Below are 16,252 nucleotides of genomic sequence, written 5' to 3'. Positions count from 1 at the left end.
TCACCTTTGACACCAACATTTATTTTATTACTCATGACGTTTCCTTTCTTTTCCTGCCAAATTAAAGTTTGGTAGATGGGTGGGGGTGATTTCCAATAGGTTGCCAAAGAAGACAGTTTATAGCAGGGAGTGGAAAATACAAAACAACAACAACCAAGAAAAAAAAATAGAAAAAAAAAAATCCTTTCTGCATGCATTGCCCTCTGACAGCTGTTATCAAAACATCCAGATTTACATGTGACAGTATTCCAGAGTACCTTTTCAGAAAGTAGCACTGTGACCCCCCAAGGCAATGATACTCTCTTTCCGACCATACAATTAACTTGTCCTCTTTCAGCCAATCAGCCACTTTACTAGTGTTTTTTGATCATTTACTAGGCAACAGGCACTGGGCCTGCCACCATGGAGCCAGCGGTCTGCTTGGGGAGGAGAGAAACAGGGTAAAAGTGTCTGAGAAAGGAAGGCGAGGGGGCCCAGAGGAAGGGCAGCTCAGTGTGGGGAAGACAGGGGAGGATGCTGAAGGATTGATGCCTCGACTGAGTTATGATGAATGGGTAGGAATTCGTCAGAAAAGGAGAGGGGAAAGGGTACCAGAGCATTGGCAAAGTCACAGACATGTGATGTGTTCTGGGAACTATAAATTTCAGCAACCAGAGGGCAGGGCAAGGAAGGAAGAAGTGAGAGACCAGGCTGGAGAGGTAAGCAAGGGCTGGGCCGTGAAGGATGGGAAAACGGACTTTCTCTGGAGGGCAATGGGGGGAGGGCATTACAGGGACTCCCTGACAGACCTGTAATTCAAAAAAAAATTCAGTCCTCTCCACTCCATGCCCGTGTCAGGAAAGGCAGGAGGTCCAGACTTGGGCTGTGTGAGAAGAGACCCCTTGGAGGGGCCAGAGGAAAAGCAGAGAGATATGCTGAGTGTGCGGGGAGAGAAGCCCTTTGTGGGAAGGTTGGAGAAAGGGAGGGAGGAACCTCTCAGGCTGCCATGAGAAGGGGGCCCCCAGACCCAGTGGAGACACAAAGAGGGTCAGGAGTGCTGAGGCAAATGTCACTCATGCCTCCCCCCGACCCCAAACAAACTGAACAAAGCAGCTGCGCTCAGTGGCCCCTCAGGAAGGCCAGTCATTTCCTGAGGAGATATGAGGCCGCCCAGGCATTGTTCCCGGTTTCCAGCATGGCTGCCATTACCTGACCAGCGCCTCGGCCAGTGTGTCCGCAGTGCCTGGAGAGGCTCCCAATCGTGGTCTCTGCTTTTCACAGGGCAGGTCTCTCAACTGCGACTCCAGAGAAGTGTCTTCTGCCCCCCGGGGCATGGCCCCAAAGCAGAAGTAACCGCCAAAGTCTCCGTTCCTCTCAGGATGCAGCTGAGGTGGACCCAGCGGGGCATGATGTGGCTCGGAGCCCTGCTGACCCTTCTGCTCTGTGAGTTCCCACTCTTGCTCAACATCACTTAAGCTTCTTCAGAAGGGAAGCTCATGAAATCAATGTATTTCTCCTGTCTTTTCCAGGTTCAAGCCTCAAAGGTCAAGAAAACTGTAAGTCGTGAGATTCCCATCTAGCTTCATTACCTCTTTCTGTGACTCTTTCTGCTTGTTGGGATTGGTGGGTGAAGAGAGGGGTGATTAGAAAGTGAGTGATTCCACAATTGGTTTTTTGTTGTTGTTGTTCTACCATAAATTTCTTTCTTTTTTTATTTTTAAGATTTATTTGTTATTTATTTCATTTTAGTTTTTGGCTTTGGGGGGTCTTATCGATGCACTCAGGGTTTTCTAGCTATGGCAAGTGGAGATTCCTCTCTAGTTACGGTGCACGGCGGGCTTCTCATTGTGGTGGCTTCTTTTGTAGCCCACAGGCTCAGTTACTCCTCAGCACGTGGGATCTCCCAGATCAGGAATCGCACTGCTGTCCCTCGCATTGCAAGGTGGATTCTTAACCACTGGACCATTAGGGAAGCCCTCTACCATAGCATATCTATTTTTCATATCCCCAATTGTTTTTATTAAAAAATGAGATACAATCAACTTGTTAGATTCATGAAGTCAGAACAGAGTTTAAATTGTCGTTATGACTTCTCTCCTAAATGATCTAAAACAGATTAGATATCATCTCCCATCTATCCATGAGGCTATGATATCTAACATACCTGCAAATTATCTGCAAAATACCTGTAATATTTTGTTCTGGGGCACGAGAAGCGGGTTTTTGCCTGACTTTGAAATCTGGCTTTGAAATCTAGGGCTGATTTGAATCATTAAGATAAGCAGGTTTTGTTGTGCTTCATCTGGGACCGAGTGAAGTAAGGGACTGGGCGGGGTCTGGGAACTGAATAGAGGCAGAGCTCACAGAATGAGATCCCCTTGTCAGAGGTCACTTCAGTTGGCAGAAGCAGGGTGACTGGGTTGCTGCTTGCAGATGCCTTATGTGCGTGGTGCTGTTTGCTGAGCCCCGGCTTGGAGCAGTCACTCGCGTGGGGAGGGCTCAGGAGGCCGATCTGGCAGGTCTCCTGCCATAGCCCAAGTGCTTCGAAGGATGTTTGATCCCCATGGCAACCCACAGAATCAGGATGTCCATTAGCTTCATAATTAGACTAATTGACCGATGAAATCTCTGACCCTCAGAGGAACTTGTCCAAAAAGAGCCGGTTAGAACATCAGCAATAGAACCTCCCGTTCTCGAAACCTGATTGTCTGGAGTCTGGAGCCACAGGCTTGACTCAAATCTTTAAAGCTACTGTTACTCTGTCTCTTGGAGCCTTTTTTTTTTTTTTTTTTTTTTTTGAGGTACCTGTGTACTGTTATTTGTTTGTTTTAAAATTTTGTTCATTTTGGGCTGTGCTGAGTCTTTGTTGCTGTTTGGGGGCTTTGTCTAGTTGGTGAGCAGGGGTTACCCTCCAGTTGCCGTGCCTGGACTTCTCATTGCGGTGGCTTCTTTGTTGCAAGAGCACGGTCTTTAGGAAGTGTGGGTTCTAGAGTGAGCAGGCTTCAGTAGTTGTGGTCATGGGCTTAGTTGCCACAATCCTCCCAGACCAGGGATCAAACCCATGTCCCCTGCCTTGATAGGTGGACTCTCAACCACTGGACTACCAGGGACGTCCCTCTTTGAGCCTTTTTCTCAGTCTGTAAAATGAATGTGATAAGTCAGTATGAGATGAGATTAAAGACGTGACTCACCTGCCCGACATGTAGTGGTTAGTAAAGTAATGGTTTATCATGGTTCTAGCTCAGGGCTTCCCCAGTGGCTCATCAGTAAAAAATCCGTCTGCAATGCAGGAGATTTGGGTTCGACCCCTGGGTCAGAAAGATCCCCTGGAGAAGGAAATGGCAACCCACTCGAGTATTCTTGCCTGGAAAATCCCATGGACAGAGGAGCCTGGTGGACTACAGTTCTTGGGGTCTCAACGACTCAATAACAACAATGATCCTAGTTCACCGTCACCCTCATAGCTTCTCCTCTCTCTGTCCCCTGTAGCCTTGTGCCTCTGCTTTGGTCCAGACCACACCCTGCCTCTGGACTTCTTCAGCTCTCCGTTCTTCATCCCTGTGGAGCCCTATACTAAGGTCACAGGTGTAAGGTCATAGGATAAAAATCTCTGGAATGACCAAGCCCCATACCAAAATGTCATGGTCCATGTGCATTTTGGAAAAGAATTTCCAGACATGAGGCAGAATGAGATGAGAAGAAAGTTTCTTAGAGTGGGAGACGCTGTTAGAACAGCAGGCTGTCTCAAGGGAGAGACATTTCTGAAAATCATTTCTCAGGCTAGTAGCCTGTTTTTATAGCCCCAGGACAGACAATTCCTACTGGAATGGTGGCATTAGGTGATTGGTTAGGATGCTCTTTGTGTGTGTGTGTGTGTATGTGTTAGTAGCTCAGTCGTGTCTGACTCTTTGCGATCCCGTGGACTGCAGCACGCCAGGCCTCCTTGTCCATCACCAACTCCTGGAGTTCACCCAAACTCATGTCCATTGAGTCAGTGAGGCCATCCAACCATCTCATCCTCTGTGGTCCCCTTCTCCTCCTGCTTTCAATCTTTCCCAGCATCAGGGTCTTTTCAAATGAGTCAGCTCTTCACATCAGATAGGGTGGGTATTTTACCTAATACTGGGTCAGGGAACTGACCAGTTTAGATCCAGAGGCTCATGGCAACAGTTGCAGTGGGGCTTGGTCAGTCCCAGAGATGTTTATCCTATGACCTTGGTATAGGACTCTCACAGTCAGGGGGAAGTCAATGACTCCTTGCCTGGGTTTCCCAGAGAAAGGTCTTTGTAACTTTGGGGAAGACCTCAGGCTCTCCGACTGCCTCCTCAGGCCTCCATCCTATTTTACATAAGGTGCCTGTTCAGGGTCACAGCTGGCTGATGGCAGAGCCAGGTGGAGGGCCTGGGACTCAGGTCTACCATTCCTTAGACCACCCAGGACCATGTGCATGACCGGCCAGCCTGGTCCATGATTGAGGTGCTTGGTCAGCCCTGGCCCTTCCTCTCCTTTTACCTCAGGCCCCCACCCAACCCCAGCCAGCCAGTCTCAGGAGATGACCTCAGCTCCCTCTTCACCTAGAATACAAGGCTGTCTGGAGGGAACTCCCTCCACTTCCCGCCCTGCCCCGGCTTCAGGCTTATCTGCCTCCCCACCCGTCCTCCCAGCTTCCCTCCTGGCTTCAGAGGCCATGTCTACCGCGCAGCTGGGTAGGGCCAGCTGGCCCACCTGGGCTCTGAGCCCATCCCTGGCATCACCCCCTCCTCCAGAATCTCACGCTGTCTCTGACTGATCCCCCTGCCCCACTTTTAGTAGCTACCCCTGCCTTTGTGGCTCTCTCAGTCTACAAATGTGATTAGTAACACTTTATTTTAGGAAAAAGAAAAATCATAAATAACCCCCCCCTTTATCTTCTGTCCCCCTATCTATCTACTCCCTTCCTCAGTCAAACTTCTCTGAAGCCTTGTTTCTTTAATTTAATTATTTATTTCTTTATTTTGGGGCTGCTTGGTATTCGGAATCTTAGTTCCCTGACCGGGCACTGAACCCATGCCCTCTGCAGTGGAAGCGTGGAGTGTTAACCACTGGACCATCAGGGAAATCCTCTGAAGCCCGGTTTCTAACCAATTCTCTGCTTCCTCACCTCTCAGTCGACCCTACCAGGTGTAGGTCTGGCTTTGGCCCCTACACCTCCTGAATCCTCACTAAGAGGAGATGCCAAATGCCGTGAACACATCCAGACCTTCGCCTTCAGGACCCCAGTGTTTGCACAAAGCCTCTTTCTTTGGCCTTGTAAACCCTCTTCCCTGGTGTTCTCCCACCTTTCTGATGGGGAGACTTGGACTTTTTCCCCAGGGAGATTTGGACTTTCCCAGAGGCCGATCCTCGCTGAAGCTCATCTCCTCCTCCCTCCCCCAACACACACCTCCACGTGCCCACCCTTCAGTTCCACTCCAGCTCTGGCTGCTTCACTGATGGTCAGGCTTCCTCCGAGGCCATGGCTGACATTTCCTCCTAGTCATCCCTCAGGGTCCCTCAAACCAGCTGCAGCACCAGGACTGTGTCCCGCCCTTATCTCTGTCTGGCCTTGTCTCCTTTAGTCCATTGCGTCTCTATTCTCCCGCCCAGGTACCTGATCCAGGAACCTTATCTTCTACGCTTTACCTCGATCCCCATGGCCAATCAAACCGGTCAAATACACATAACAAATATTATTTTATACTTTTTTGGCTGCACTTCATAGCATGTAGGATCTTAGTTCCCTCACCAGGGATGGAACCCATGTCCTTGCAGTACACTCGTAATGTTGTACAAACATCACCACTGTCCAGCTCCAGAACATTTTCTTCACCCTCAAAAAAGCGAAGTCCTTCTGCATCCAGTAAACACTTCTCGAGCCCATCCCTGCCCCTCAGCCCACTGCGTCTGCCCGAGCTCAGGCCGCATCAGCTTTCACCTGAACCTTCATGCACGTAGTTACAGCCTCCCCTTCCAGCCCACAGTGATCTTTCTAAAGCTCTGTCATCCTGCTACCCCCCACCCCTCCCAAGACCCTGAGGACAGGGCCCAGCGGGTCAGCATGGTGGACAAGGCCCTCTGAGCTGGCGCCTCCTACCTGCCCCCACACTCTGGTTCCTATAAGCACCTGTGCCCGGAATTCATTGATTTCTCCTGCCCCTGTGCTCTGGTACACGCTGTTCTCCTGCCCCGAGTCCCCCACCCATCCCTTCTGTCCTGGCCCAAGGCTCAGTTCCGGGGTCACTTCCTTCAGACTTGCCTTGGCCTCTCCTGGACTCCCCTTCCTCCTGGCCTTACACCACTTACTCCAGCTGTCTGGGTCCCCACCAGCCTGCACAACCCAGGACAACAGGGCTGCTTTCTCATTCACCTTGTGATCCCAGCACCTGGCACCAGGGGCTCAGGAAATGTTTTCCTGAAAGAGACTCGAACTGAACTTGCAGGTACCTGAGATTCAGGGGAGCTGGGTCAGCACACTCCATGCTGAGCATCACGGGTCACCAGGGCCTCCGTGCTTTGTGGCTCCCTGTATTTTCCTGATAGTGGTGGACAGTCCCTCCTCCTCTACCATCCACCCCCAGCCACCCACTTCTTTCTGAGTCATTTCCAGGTGGAGGGCTGAGGAGCTGACTGAGTCAAGATGCCTCATCTTCCCCAGAGCATCAGTATCCGCTGACCACTGGCCTGAGGTGGCAGGAAGCAGGGCCCTTTGTTTTAGGGTGTGGGGCCTTGGCTCTCTGGTCCCCCGGAGTGGGGCTACAGTCCATGGGGTTGCCAAGAGCTGGACACGACTGAGCAACTAACACTTCACTTCTCAACCGTGTCCTTTCATCACAGTTCTGAACCTTTGGTGTCCTCTCTCCAGAAAGACACACACTTGCATATAATTGGAGGTGGTTCATGGGTCCCCTAACACCTCTCTGTGAACCTCGGGGAGGCCTGGGTTATAGCAATCACTCTGTTGTATAAATAATGAGCCCTACACACAGTAATCTAGTTTGGCTGCTCCTGGAAAGTTTATTCACAAAGAGGATATTATTTTCCATATTATCTTAATGATCGCATCCCTGGTGGCTCAGCTATAAAGAATCCGCTTGCCAATGCAGAAGATGCAGGAGATACGGGTTCCATCCCTGGGTCAGGAAGATCCCCTGGAGAGGGAAATGGCAACCCACTCCAGTATTCTTGCTTGGGAAATCCCACAGACAGGGGAGACTGGTGGGCTACCGTCCAAAGTGTTGCAAAGATTTGGACACGACTGAGAGACTGAGCACACATGTGTCTTAAGAATCAGATAGAGATTTTTGAAGGTTGTGTGGTGTATTTGTTACCTATTACTCCTTAACAAATTATCCCAAAACTCAGTGGTTTAAGATAATTTATCATCTCACGCAGTTTCTGAGGGGCAGGAGTCTGGGAATGGCTTAGCTGGGTGGTGCTGACTCAAGGTTTGTCTGGAAGTTGCAGGTAAAATATTGGTCAGGGTTATGGTTTACCTGAGGGCTTGTCTGATGCTGTGGATTCTGCCTTTAAGCCCACGCATGAGGCCATTCCTCACCATGTGGGTCTCTGCAGAGGGAGACTCATGACATGGCAGCTGGCTTTGCGCAGAATTGAGTGATCCCAGAAGAGGAGAGGGTAGTCAAGAGGAAAAATGCAATTACAAACTAATCTCAAAAGTGACCTGCTAGCACTTCTGCAATGTTGTTCCTGAGACCAACCTGGTCCGATGTGGGAGAAGCCCACTGGCGGGTGTGACAGTAGAAGGCAGGGCTCACTGGGGGCCCTCTTGAAGACTGGAAACCGGAAGGGTGTTGGTGGAGGTGGTGGTCATGGTGATATAACTGAGGCTGCTGGTCTGTTGCATCAAGTCAATGAGCTGGGATTTGTATCTTGATACATTTTATAAATGCTTCCCCTTCTTCTGTCCTGCCTTCCCTTCTTATTCCTTGTCTGCTCCCGCTGGCTGGCTGTGAAAGTGTGAGATCCCTACCAGCAAATCAGCTGAGTTAATTTATTAAGCAGATGTGTGTTAGGTTTGCTTAGAAAAACAAGGTGGTGGAAGAGCCTTATGTTAGTGAACATCCTCCTCTCGAAAAACCAACTACCCAATGCTTTAGCCAAGTTTGCTATTAAGTGGTTAGACAATGGTAGAGCACCCTAGGGCTGGAGGAGACTCTGACAGGGCTGGCACTGAGGCTGGAAGACCTGGAGTGGGAACGAGTGGTGAAGCGTAGACCGTGAGCCCCAGGTGGGCAGAAACTGTGCCAGTCCCACCCTTCTCTGAGCCCCCAGCATTGGGTGCATGCCTGGCACAGAGACGGCACCTCCAGTATCTGCTGAATGAGTGATGCTGAGGAAGTGGGAAGGAGATGTCAATCAGGGGCCAGGCACTGGGCAAAGCGGACCTGCCCTTCAGTGCTCTCAGCCACTTGGTTTGGTCATTCATTGTTTGAGATGAAAATACCAGGGAAGGCAAGTATTAGTGTTCCTTCTTTATAGGAGGAGAGGTGGTGTCCTGGAAGGGTTAGATGACTCCCAGTGACACCCAGCTAACAGCTGTGGGACCAGGGGTTGGGACCAGGTGTGTCCGACTCTGCTTTCTTCCTGGTCCCAGTTCTGTGTCCCAGTGTATCAGGCATGGGTGTGCATTTCATTCAGATGACGACAGTAAAGTAGCCCAACACCAGGGGTCTGGAGAAGTTGTTGTAATTCACCTTAGAAATTTAAAAATATATATATATTTTTAATTATTTATTTGGCTGTGCTGGGTCTTCATTGCTGCGAGGGGTTTTCTCTAGTTGTGGTGAATGGGGGCTCCTCTTTAGTTGCGGTAGCTTCTCTCGTTGAAACGCACGGACTCTAGGGCACAGAGGCTCGGGAGTTGCGGCTCCCGGGCTCTAAAGCTCAGGCTCGGTAGTTGTGGCCCATGGGTTTAGTTGCTTCATCACATGTGGGATCTTCCCGGATCCAGATCAGGTATCGAACCTATGTTTCCTGCTTTGTTAGGGGGACTCTTTACCATTGAGCCACGAGGGAAACCCTGTTTTGTTTTTCCCCTGAAAAAAATTTGCTAGAAATGACTTCAAGAAAGAGGTTTAGAGAGCACAAGACTCAACAGCTGGTTTTATTCCTGTGACTGACAGAATCTAGTTATCATTTCAAAAGCACTTTGTGCCAGGAACTGTGCTCCAAGGACTTAAGCTCAGCTTCTCATTTACACTTACTATTATTATGTCCATTGTGACTTCCCTTGGTGGCTCAGTGGTAAAGAATAGGCCTGCCAAGTAGGAAACTCAGGTTCGATCCCTGGGTCGGGAAGATCCCTTGGAGATGGAAACGGCAACCCACTCCAGTATTCTGGTCTGGTAAATCCTATGGACAGAAGAGTCTGTTGGGCTACAGTCCATGGGATCGCAAAAGAATCGGACATGACTTAGCCACTAAACAACAATGTCCATTGTATGGATAAGCAAACTGGGGCTCAGAGAAGCTCAGTAACTTACCTAAAGCCACACAGGTTGTGTTCAGAGATGGGATTTGGTCCAGGAAGTCTGATTCTGCACTCATCCCCTGCTCTCTACTATCTCCTGATAGAATCACTGTACTAAACAGCATCACTTAAAATAAAGAAGGTACTGAAGGAGTAGGGAGATGTACCTGTCCTTACCTTGGCAGGGAATGTATTAGTTGATGGGAAAATAACATGGTTAAAAGAAACTTCTGTTCTGAGCGCTCACCCAATAGGCTTCTCAGACCAGGACCTGAAAGACAAAAGAGGGAGTTCTGAAGATTAATGCTGTAAGAAATGCATCTGAACAATCACCTTGTTTCATCTCATGACTAATTAGATGCCATTTTTTGTTAAGATGCTCAGAAATAAAGGCACAAGGATGGACTGTTCTATTCAGTTAAAACCTGGGACATGTTGAAGTTAAATTCTAAGTTGTTCAAAAAAGATTTGATGTTATGAAAAGAGAGAGAAAGAATGACAATTTTGTTTTTTGCCATATCTCTGGCTAGCTACCTGGTTATACCTTTTGCTGTCTGTAAAATGATTTGGGACCACTTATAAAAATTATGTATATTACTGTTCAATAGGATAAAATAAGGAAATCAGAGTGAGAAGAAAATTAAGGCAGTACAATAAAACTATGACTGTTTAAGCACAGAAAAATGCATCCCAAAGGTTGCTACAGGTAAAATTTGGGGCTTGTACTTCTTAGCAGTCAAAGTGAAAAAGGGAAGCAAGATCCATGAGAAAATGTGGTTTCAAGTTCTCACTCATCTGGTAAGGTTTCTGATTCCATCAGCTAGAAAACATCAGCTGAGACTGTGCTAATTTGGTCAGGCTAGGGTTGGGGGATGGAGGGGTTGGGGGGTGGAGGGGTTGGGGAGGAGGGTGGCGGAGCATTTCTTGCGTGTCGCCATGTGATTTCAGAACAGTGGTAGCCATCACTTATCCCACAATTACTGTGTGCCAGGCACTGCGCTGGATGCTTTCTACTCTTCTGTCTTACAACAACCTACTATGTACGTGTTGTAAGCTCATTTTAGAGATGAGGCAGTTGAATTCAGGGAGGTTAATCACCCAAGGTCACACAGTAAGTGATGACCCAAGACTTGCAAGTTCCTTTGCTCCAATCCTAGGCTCTCTCCAGGGCCACGATGCGGCGGCTCACTGGCCGCACACATCTCGTGGACATGTTTTAGTTGTCACACTCTGAAGCCTGCCACCTTGTCATGGTGGGACTATGAGCCACTTAGTACCAAATGCCCTGTGCTTGACCCACCGCACATAGTCATCACCCGCTTGGGACCTCCGGACGCTCTGTTGTGCAGGAGGTGATGATACCCATCTGATGATGATGGTGATGTTGTTCCTGAGATAACAGATGGGTGGTTCTGCTCTCCTCCCCCTCGGCCCTTAGCCTTCACCATCAACAGCATCCACATGCAGATCCTGCCGCACAGCACGGTGCAAAACGGGGAGAACCTGACACTGCAGTGCCTCGTGGATGTCAGCACCACCTCGAGGGTCAAGCCTCTGCACCAGGTGCTGTTCTACAAGGATGATGTGCTGCTTCACAACGTCTCCTCCAGGAGGAACACAGAGAGTTATTTGATTCCCCACGTCCGGGTCTGTGACTCAGGGAGATACAAATGCACCGTGATCCTGAACAACAAGGAGAAGACGACGCCAGAGTATGAGGTGTGGGTGAAAGGTGAGAGCCTGCAAAAGAACACGGTTTGGGAGGGTGGATCACGAACACGTGCTGTGGCCAGAAGAGTGACTGAATGAGTCACGACACGCTGGACCTCCCTGCCGACCCACCACCCTTCTCACTTGCGTGCTTGACGTTTTCCCAACCTGGACATGCAAGCAGTAGACACGCTCCTGATACACCAGGCTTTTCCTTACCTCCTTGCCTTTGCACGGGCTTTCCTTGTGGCTCAGCTGGTAAAGAATCCGCCTGCAATGCAGGAGACCTGGGTTCAATCCCTGGGTTGGGGAGATCCACTGGAGAAGGGAACGGCTACCCACTCCAGTATTCTGGCCTAGAGAATTCCATGGGCTGCATAGTCCATGGGGTCACAAACAGTGAGCGACTTTCACTTCACTTCACTTACCTTTGCACATGCTATCTGCCCTCCCTAGAACTCCCTCTTCATCTCCTCTCCTCATGAACTATCTCCTTGAACACTCAACTCTTCTCTGACACTTTTCCCAAACAAAATTGATCTCCCCCAGGGTCCTGGTCCTTATAGCTCTTGTCCCTCTCTGCATTCAGTGGTATTTGTATAAAGGTCAGGACGCTGTATGTTGACACTGGATTCTTCAGTTCCTCTGCTTAGTTTTGGTCTGGACAAGTCCCTTACCTTCTCTACACTTTAAAATTCTCATCAGTGAAATGAAGATAATAATACTACCTCAGGGAGTTACTGAGAGGATTAATAGATTCTGTGTTGGTAAAGATAGGGCAGTTTCCAGCACATAATGAGTTTCCAATAAGCTACAATTACTATTTCACTCAATAATGCAACTTTCTCACACATCTGGTTGCTCTCCAGACTGTGAGATCCTGAGGAAAGAGGTGGTGTTTAGTCTTTTTTTCTTAAAATATATCTCAAAAAAATCTGGCTCATAGTAGGCACTCAATAAATGATTGTGGAATAAACCCAGTTGAAAAGAGCAAGTAGAAATAGAGATGGAGAAACAAGAAAAATGTATCATTGGGGGAAATTTGGGTCACACAGTTCCATCCATCCATTCTTTCATTGGTTTACTCTCTCAAGAAGCATGTCCCAAGGTTGCAAGTTGCAAGTCAGGAAAGAAAAAAAAAAAAAAATAGGTGCTAAACATGAAAATGCATCAGGCAAATCCTAGCTCTGGATGCAATTACAGTCCTGGAAGGAAGAGATTTATTTAACAAATCACTGCAGTCCAACAGTCATTTGATCTGACTGCCTTGGGAGCACAGCGGTGAGAAGAAACAATTCAGCCTAGAGGGGTTAGGGACGGCCTCCCAGAAAATGGACACTGGGTTCAGATACAAAAGATCACATAGGAATTATCTTGATGGCCAAATGGTGCCAAGGACAGAGAAAGGGGATATAGCGTAAGAGTGAAGTGCAGAGGCTGAGAAAGAAGTTGCTCTCCCAGCAGAGTGCCCCTGGGTCCACTTCCCTGACCTCTGTAGGCAGGTTTTCATTTTCTGTCTCTAAAGTCGAGATCACTGGGTATCTCTGCATACCCTTGAATGTTGCTTGTTTTGAGGATTAAATGGGGAGCAGAGGAAGTGACCCAGTGTTGGATGAATGAATGGCCCACCATGTACTAGGTGCTTGGCCAGACCATCCTTAGAAAGAAATAATCCTTTCAGCACACAGGAAACAGGAAGAACCAGTGGGAAAGTGTTTGGGGGCATTTTCCTCTCAGACGTGTATGACCTCTGACCACCTTCCCGTCAGGCTTTGAGGCTCACACAGGAGGACATGACTGTGTCACCCTCCAGGCCAGTTCGTCCTCTGGACATCCTGGGTGTCCCGTGGACCATCGCGGCATGACCGGCCGGACATCCCTATGTATCACCAGGGGCCACAGGGAAGCAGAGCAGCACTTCAGCGTCTCCACTGGGGACAGGGGAGGAGCCAACAGGTCCCTGTGTTCACAGGAGTGATGAGGAAAGAGTGGCAGGCCAAGACTTTGGGAAATAGATGTTGAAAAGAAATGTGCCAGAAACTTGGGATGATTTAATGGACACAGTTTGTGAATTCAGCCCTGTTCTTCCTGGACAGCTGCTGCCATAACTGTCATTTCTGCATCTTTGAGCTCACTTCTGTGATCAGAACAGTCATTCATACCATTGTTACTTCCAGTAATAAGAACTACCACTTATTCAGGCCCTCACAAGACAAGATAAACGGTTCTGAGCACGTCACATGCATTTCATTTTACTCCTGCAATGGCACTGAGAGATCAGCCTGGTTCCTCCCGTGTACAGGTGTCCATGTTGGAGCTCAGAGAGGTTGGGTGGTCTGGTGACATTAAACGCAGAGCCAGAGTCAGAACTTAGATCTATCTGACTCCACAGTTGGCCTCTCTAACTCTTTTTTATGATAGGAGGTCTTTGAGGCAGACAAAAGACAATCCATTCATTCAATAACCATTTATCAAGCGCCCATTCTGATGAAGACCCAACAATGAGTACAACATGATCCCATCCCTTGATCCCTTCTCCTGGGGATCTCGTGTGGGGCAGGGGAGCACCTTCACCAGAGGTGGAGCACATGCAGATCTCCTCCCCAAGAGGACAGCTCTCTGTCTCTCCCTTTTTTTAAAAAAAATGTATTTTTATTAATTTTTTTTAAAACACCAAAAGCATTTTGTATTTGGAATATAGCCGATTGACAAGGTTGTGATAGTTTTAGGTGAACAGTGAAGGGATTCAGACATACATATACATGTATCCATTCTCCATCTCTGACCTGGGTGGGTCAAGGAAAAAGATTCATGGGTGACAGGGGCAGGTGGCACATTCAGGAAGAGGCAGGTTTAGGATACCAGCAAGTCTCTCTGACTCCAAGATGGAATTCATGGCCTTTGGACCCCGGGGCCTGGACAGGACAGCTCATCTCAGCCAGACTCTCCCAGCTCCCTCTAATCCGACCCCGGCTCACCACCTGCTGTATTTTCCCCTCCAGCCCTTCCTCTGCTCTAGACGGCCCTCCTGAAAAGCCACTCATATCCCTTGGCACAAGCAGATCCCGAGGCCCTGAAATGCCTGTCTTTGGCCCCCATCTCACTTCATCTGTCCAAGTAACCTCCTTCCTCCAAGAATCCTCTCAGGTCCTATTCCTTTCTAGGATCTTCTCTGACTCCTCAGGCAAAGAGGGACTCCTCCTTTCCCGACTGCTCCCTCGGTCACTGTCTCTGTGAGGCACTCGAATTCCTAGTTATTTTCAGCTTTGCTTTTTAAACTGAGGCCATGCCTGCCTCCTCTCCCTGCACCACCCCCTGCCTCTGGCTGTAAAGTCACACAGACCTGGGAGTGAGTCTCAGTTGCTCTGGGGCTTGAAGGCTGTAAGCTTCTGGGTGAGCCTTGAACCTCTTGGACATAATTTTCTCTTTCCTGCCCTCCCCAGAGATTTACTATAAGAATTACAGAATGGAGTCATGGGTAGAAAGTTAATCCTAGCTTGTCGTTGGCGTTCAGTATATTGCAACAATCACCACAGTAATACTGATGAATACTGGCAGCCTTTGTTTTGTTCTTAACTATGTTGGTTGAGATGACTTGACTTCCCAGTGGAATTATAAACTTTGAAAGCATCAACCACATCTTAGACATAGTCTATATATTTTTCCAAAGTACCTGGTGTGGTGCTCAGCACATACATACTCAATACTTACCTGGTAGGTAGCACCAAGGTTCTGGGAGCAAAAGGACCATCAGATGGGTCAACCCCAGTGACTAGGCTGACGGGTGGCTTGGCCGCTGGAGCAAACACACTAATGACCTTTCTCTTCCCCCGAAGGAGTGTCTGATCCCAGGGTGACGCTGGACAAGAAGGAGGTGATAGAAGGTGGAGTCGTGGTGGTCAACTGTTCTGTCCCAGAGGAAAAGGCTCCTGTACATTTCACAATTGAAAAATTCGAACTAAATATAAGGGGCGCCAAGAAAAAAAGAGAAAAAACCTCTCAGAACCAGAATTTTGTGACGCTGGAATTCACAGTTGAGGAGCAAGACCGTACCATACGTTTCCAATGTCAAGCGAAGATCTTTTCTGGGTCCAACGTGGAGTCCTCCAGACCCATCCAGAGTGACCTGGTCACTGTGCGGGGTTAGAGTCCTACTTCCTTTCTATCATTCTTCCTGGTTTGCTGATTTGGTCTGGGGAGAAAGAGCCCAGAATTGGAAAAGGGCTCAGGCCTTTGCTGCTCAAGACTGTTCTTGGTTTATTATTATTATTTTCTATCGGAGTATAGGTGATTCACAGTGTTGTGATAGTTTCGGGGGAACAGCAAAGGGACTCAGCCATGTGTGTACATGTATCCATTCTCCCCCAAACTCCCCTCCAGTCCACAAAACACTGAGCGGAGTTCCATGTGCTATATGGTAGGTCCTTGTTGGTTATCCATTTTAAATATAGCAGTGTGTACATGTCCATCCCAAACTCCCTAACGATCCCTTCCCCTCATCCTTCCCCACCCTCCTGCAACATTCTCTAAGTCTGTGAGTCTGTTCCTGTTTTATAAGTAAGTTCATTTGTGTTTCTTTTTAGAATCCACATACAGGAGACGTCATACCATATTTCTCCTTCTCTGTCAAGACTATTCTTAATCATTTGATATTTTTCAAACTTTTTGACTCTGACACAATTTAACTATATACGCATATATATTTCCAAACAATTCTTAACCTTCATACATGGTGCATTTTGCTATTTTTCTTTCTATTCTATTTCCATTTCTTAAAGCACTGGCTGAGGCTCACTGAAACAATATCTTGTGTGAGCTGCAGCTTGGGAACTGTGACTTTAAACCATGAGAATCAGACATCAGGAAGTGGGGTCTGGAGGGGATCCAGGGGGAAGTGGGGTTGATCCTCAGCTTTTGCCTCCTGCATTTGACGAGGAATTTCCCCCTTCTACCCATCCTTCCATCACTGAGACGTTGGACAAATAGGAAACAGATGAGGTGGCCTGAGAAGTGCTCTCAGGAGAGAAAGGCTACAGCAGAGGGGAACCAGGGTCT

At 48.4% G+C, this 16,252-nt stretch overlaps 1 protein-coding gene across 7 annotated transcripts in view; it reads left to right on the top strand.

Annotated features, from left to right (window-relative positions):
* The first annotated feature begins 1,125 nt into the window (after positions 1 to 1,125).
* The window catches only part of PECAM1 (platelet and endothelial cell adhesion molecule 1), a 62,506-nt gene continuing 47,379 nt past the window's right edge, over positions 1,126 to 16,252 (top strand). For all 7 annotated transcript variants that reach the window (XM_027517680.1, XM_027517683.1, XM_027517678.1 and 4 more), the window contains exons 1-4: positions 1,126 to 1,422; positions 1,509 to 1,535; positions 10,926 to 11,219; positions 15,034 to 15,339. In XM_027517680.1, coding sequence (XP_027373481.1) covers positions 1,140 to 1,422; positions 1,509 to 1,535; positions 10,926 to 11,219; positions 15,034 to 15,339 — 910 coding nt within the window. In that variant the 5' untranslated portion in view covers positions 1,126 to 1,139. The remainder of the gene's footprint in view (positions 1,423 to 1,508; positions 1,536 to 10,925; positions 11,220 to 15,033; positions 15,340 to 16,252) is intronic.

The sequence above is a fragment of the Bos indicus x Bos taurus genome, chromosome 19 (genome assembly GCF_003369695.1).
Source record: "Bos indicus x Bos taurus breed Angus x Brahman F1 hybrid chromosome 19, Bos_hybrid_MaternalHap_v2.0, whole genome shotgun sequence".
NCBI lineage: Eukaryota > Metazoa > Chordata > Mammalia > Artiodactyla > Bovidae > Bos > Bos indicus x Bos taurus.
The sequence above is the reverse complement of the archived record's forward strand: the minus strand, read 5'-3'. Positions and strand labels throughout refer to the sequence as shown.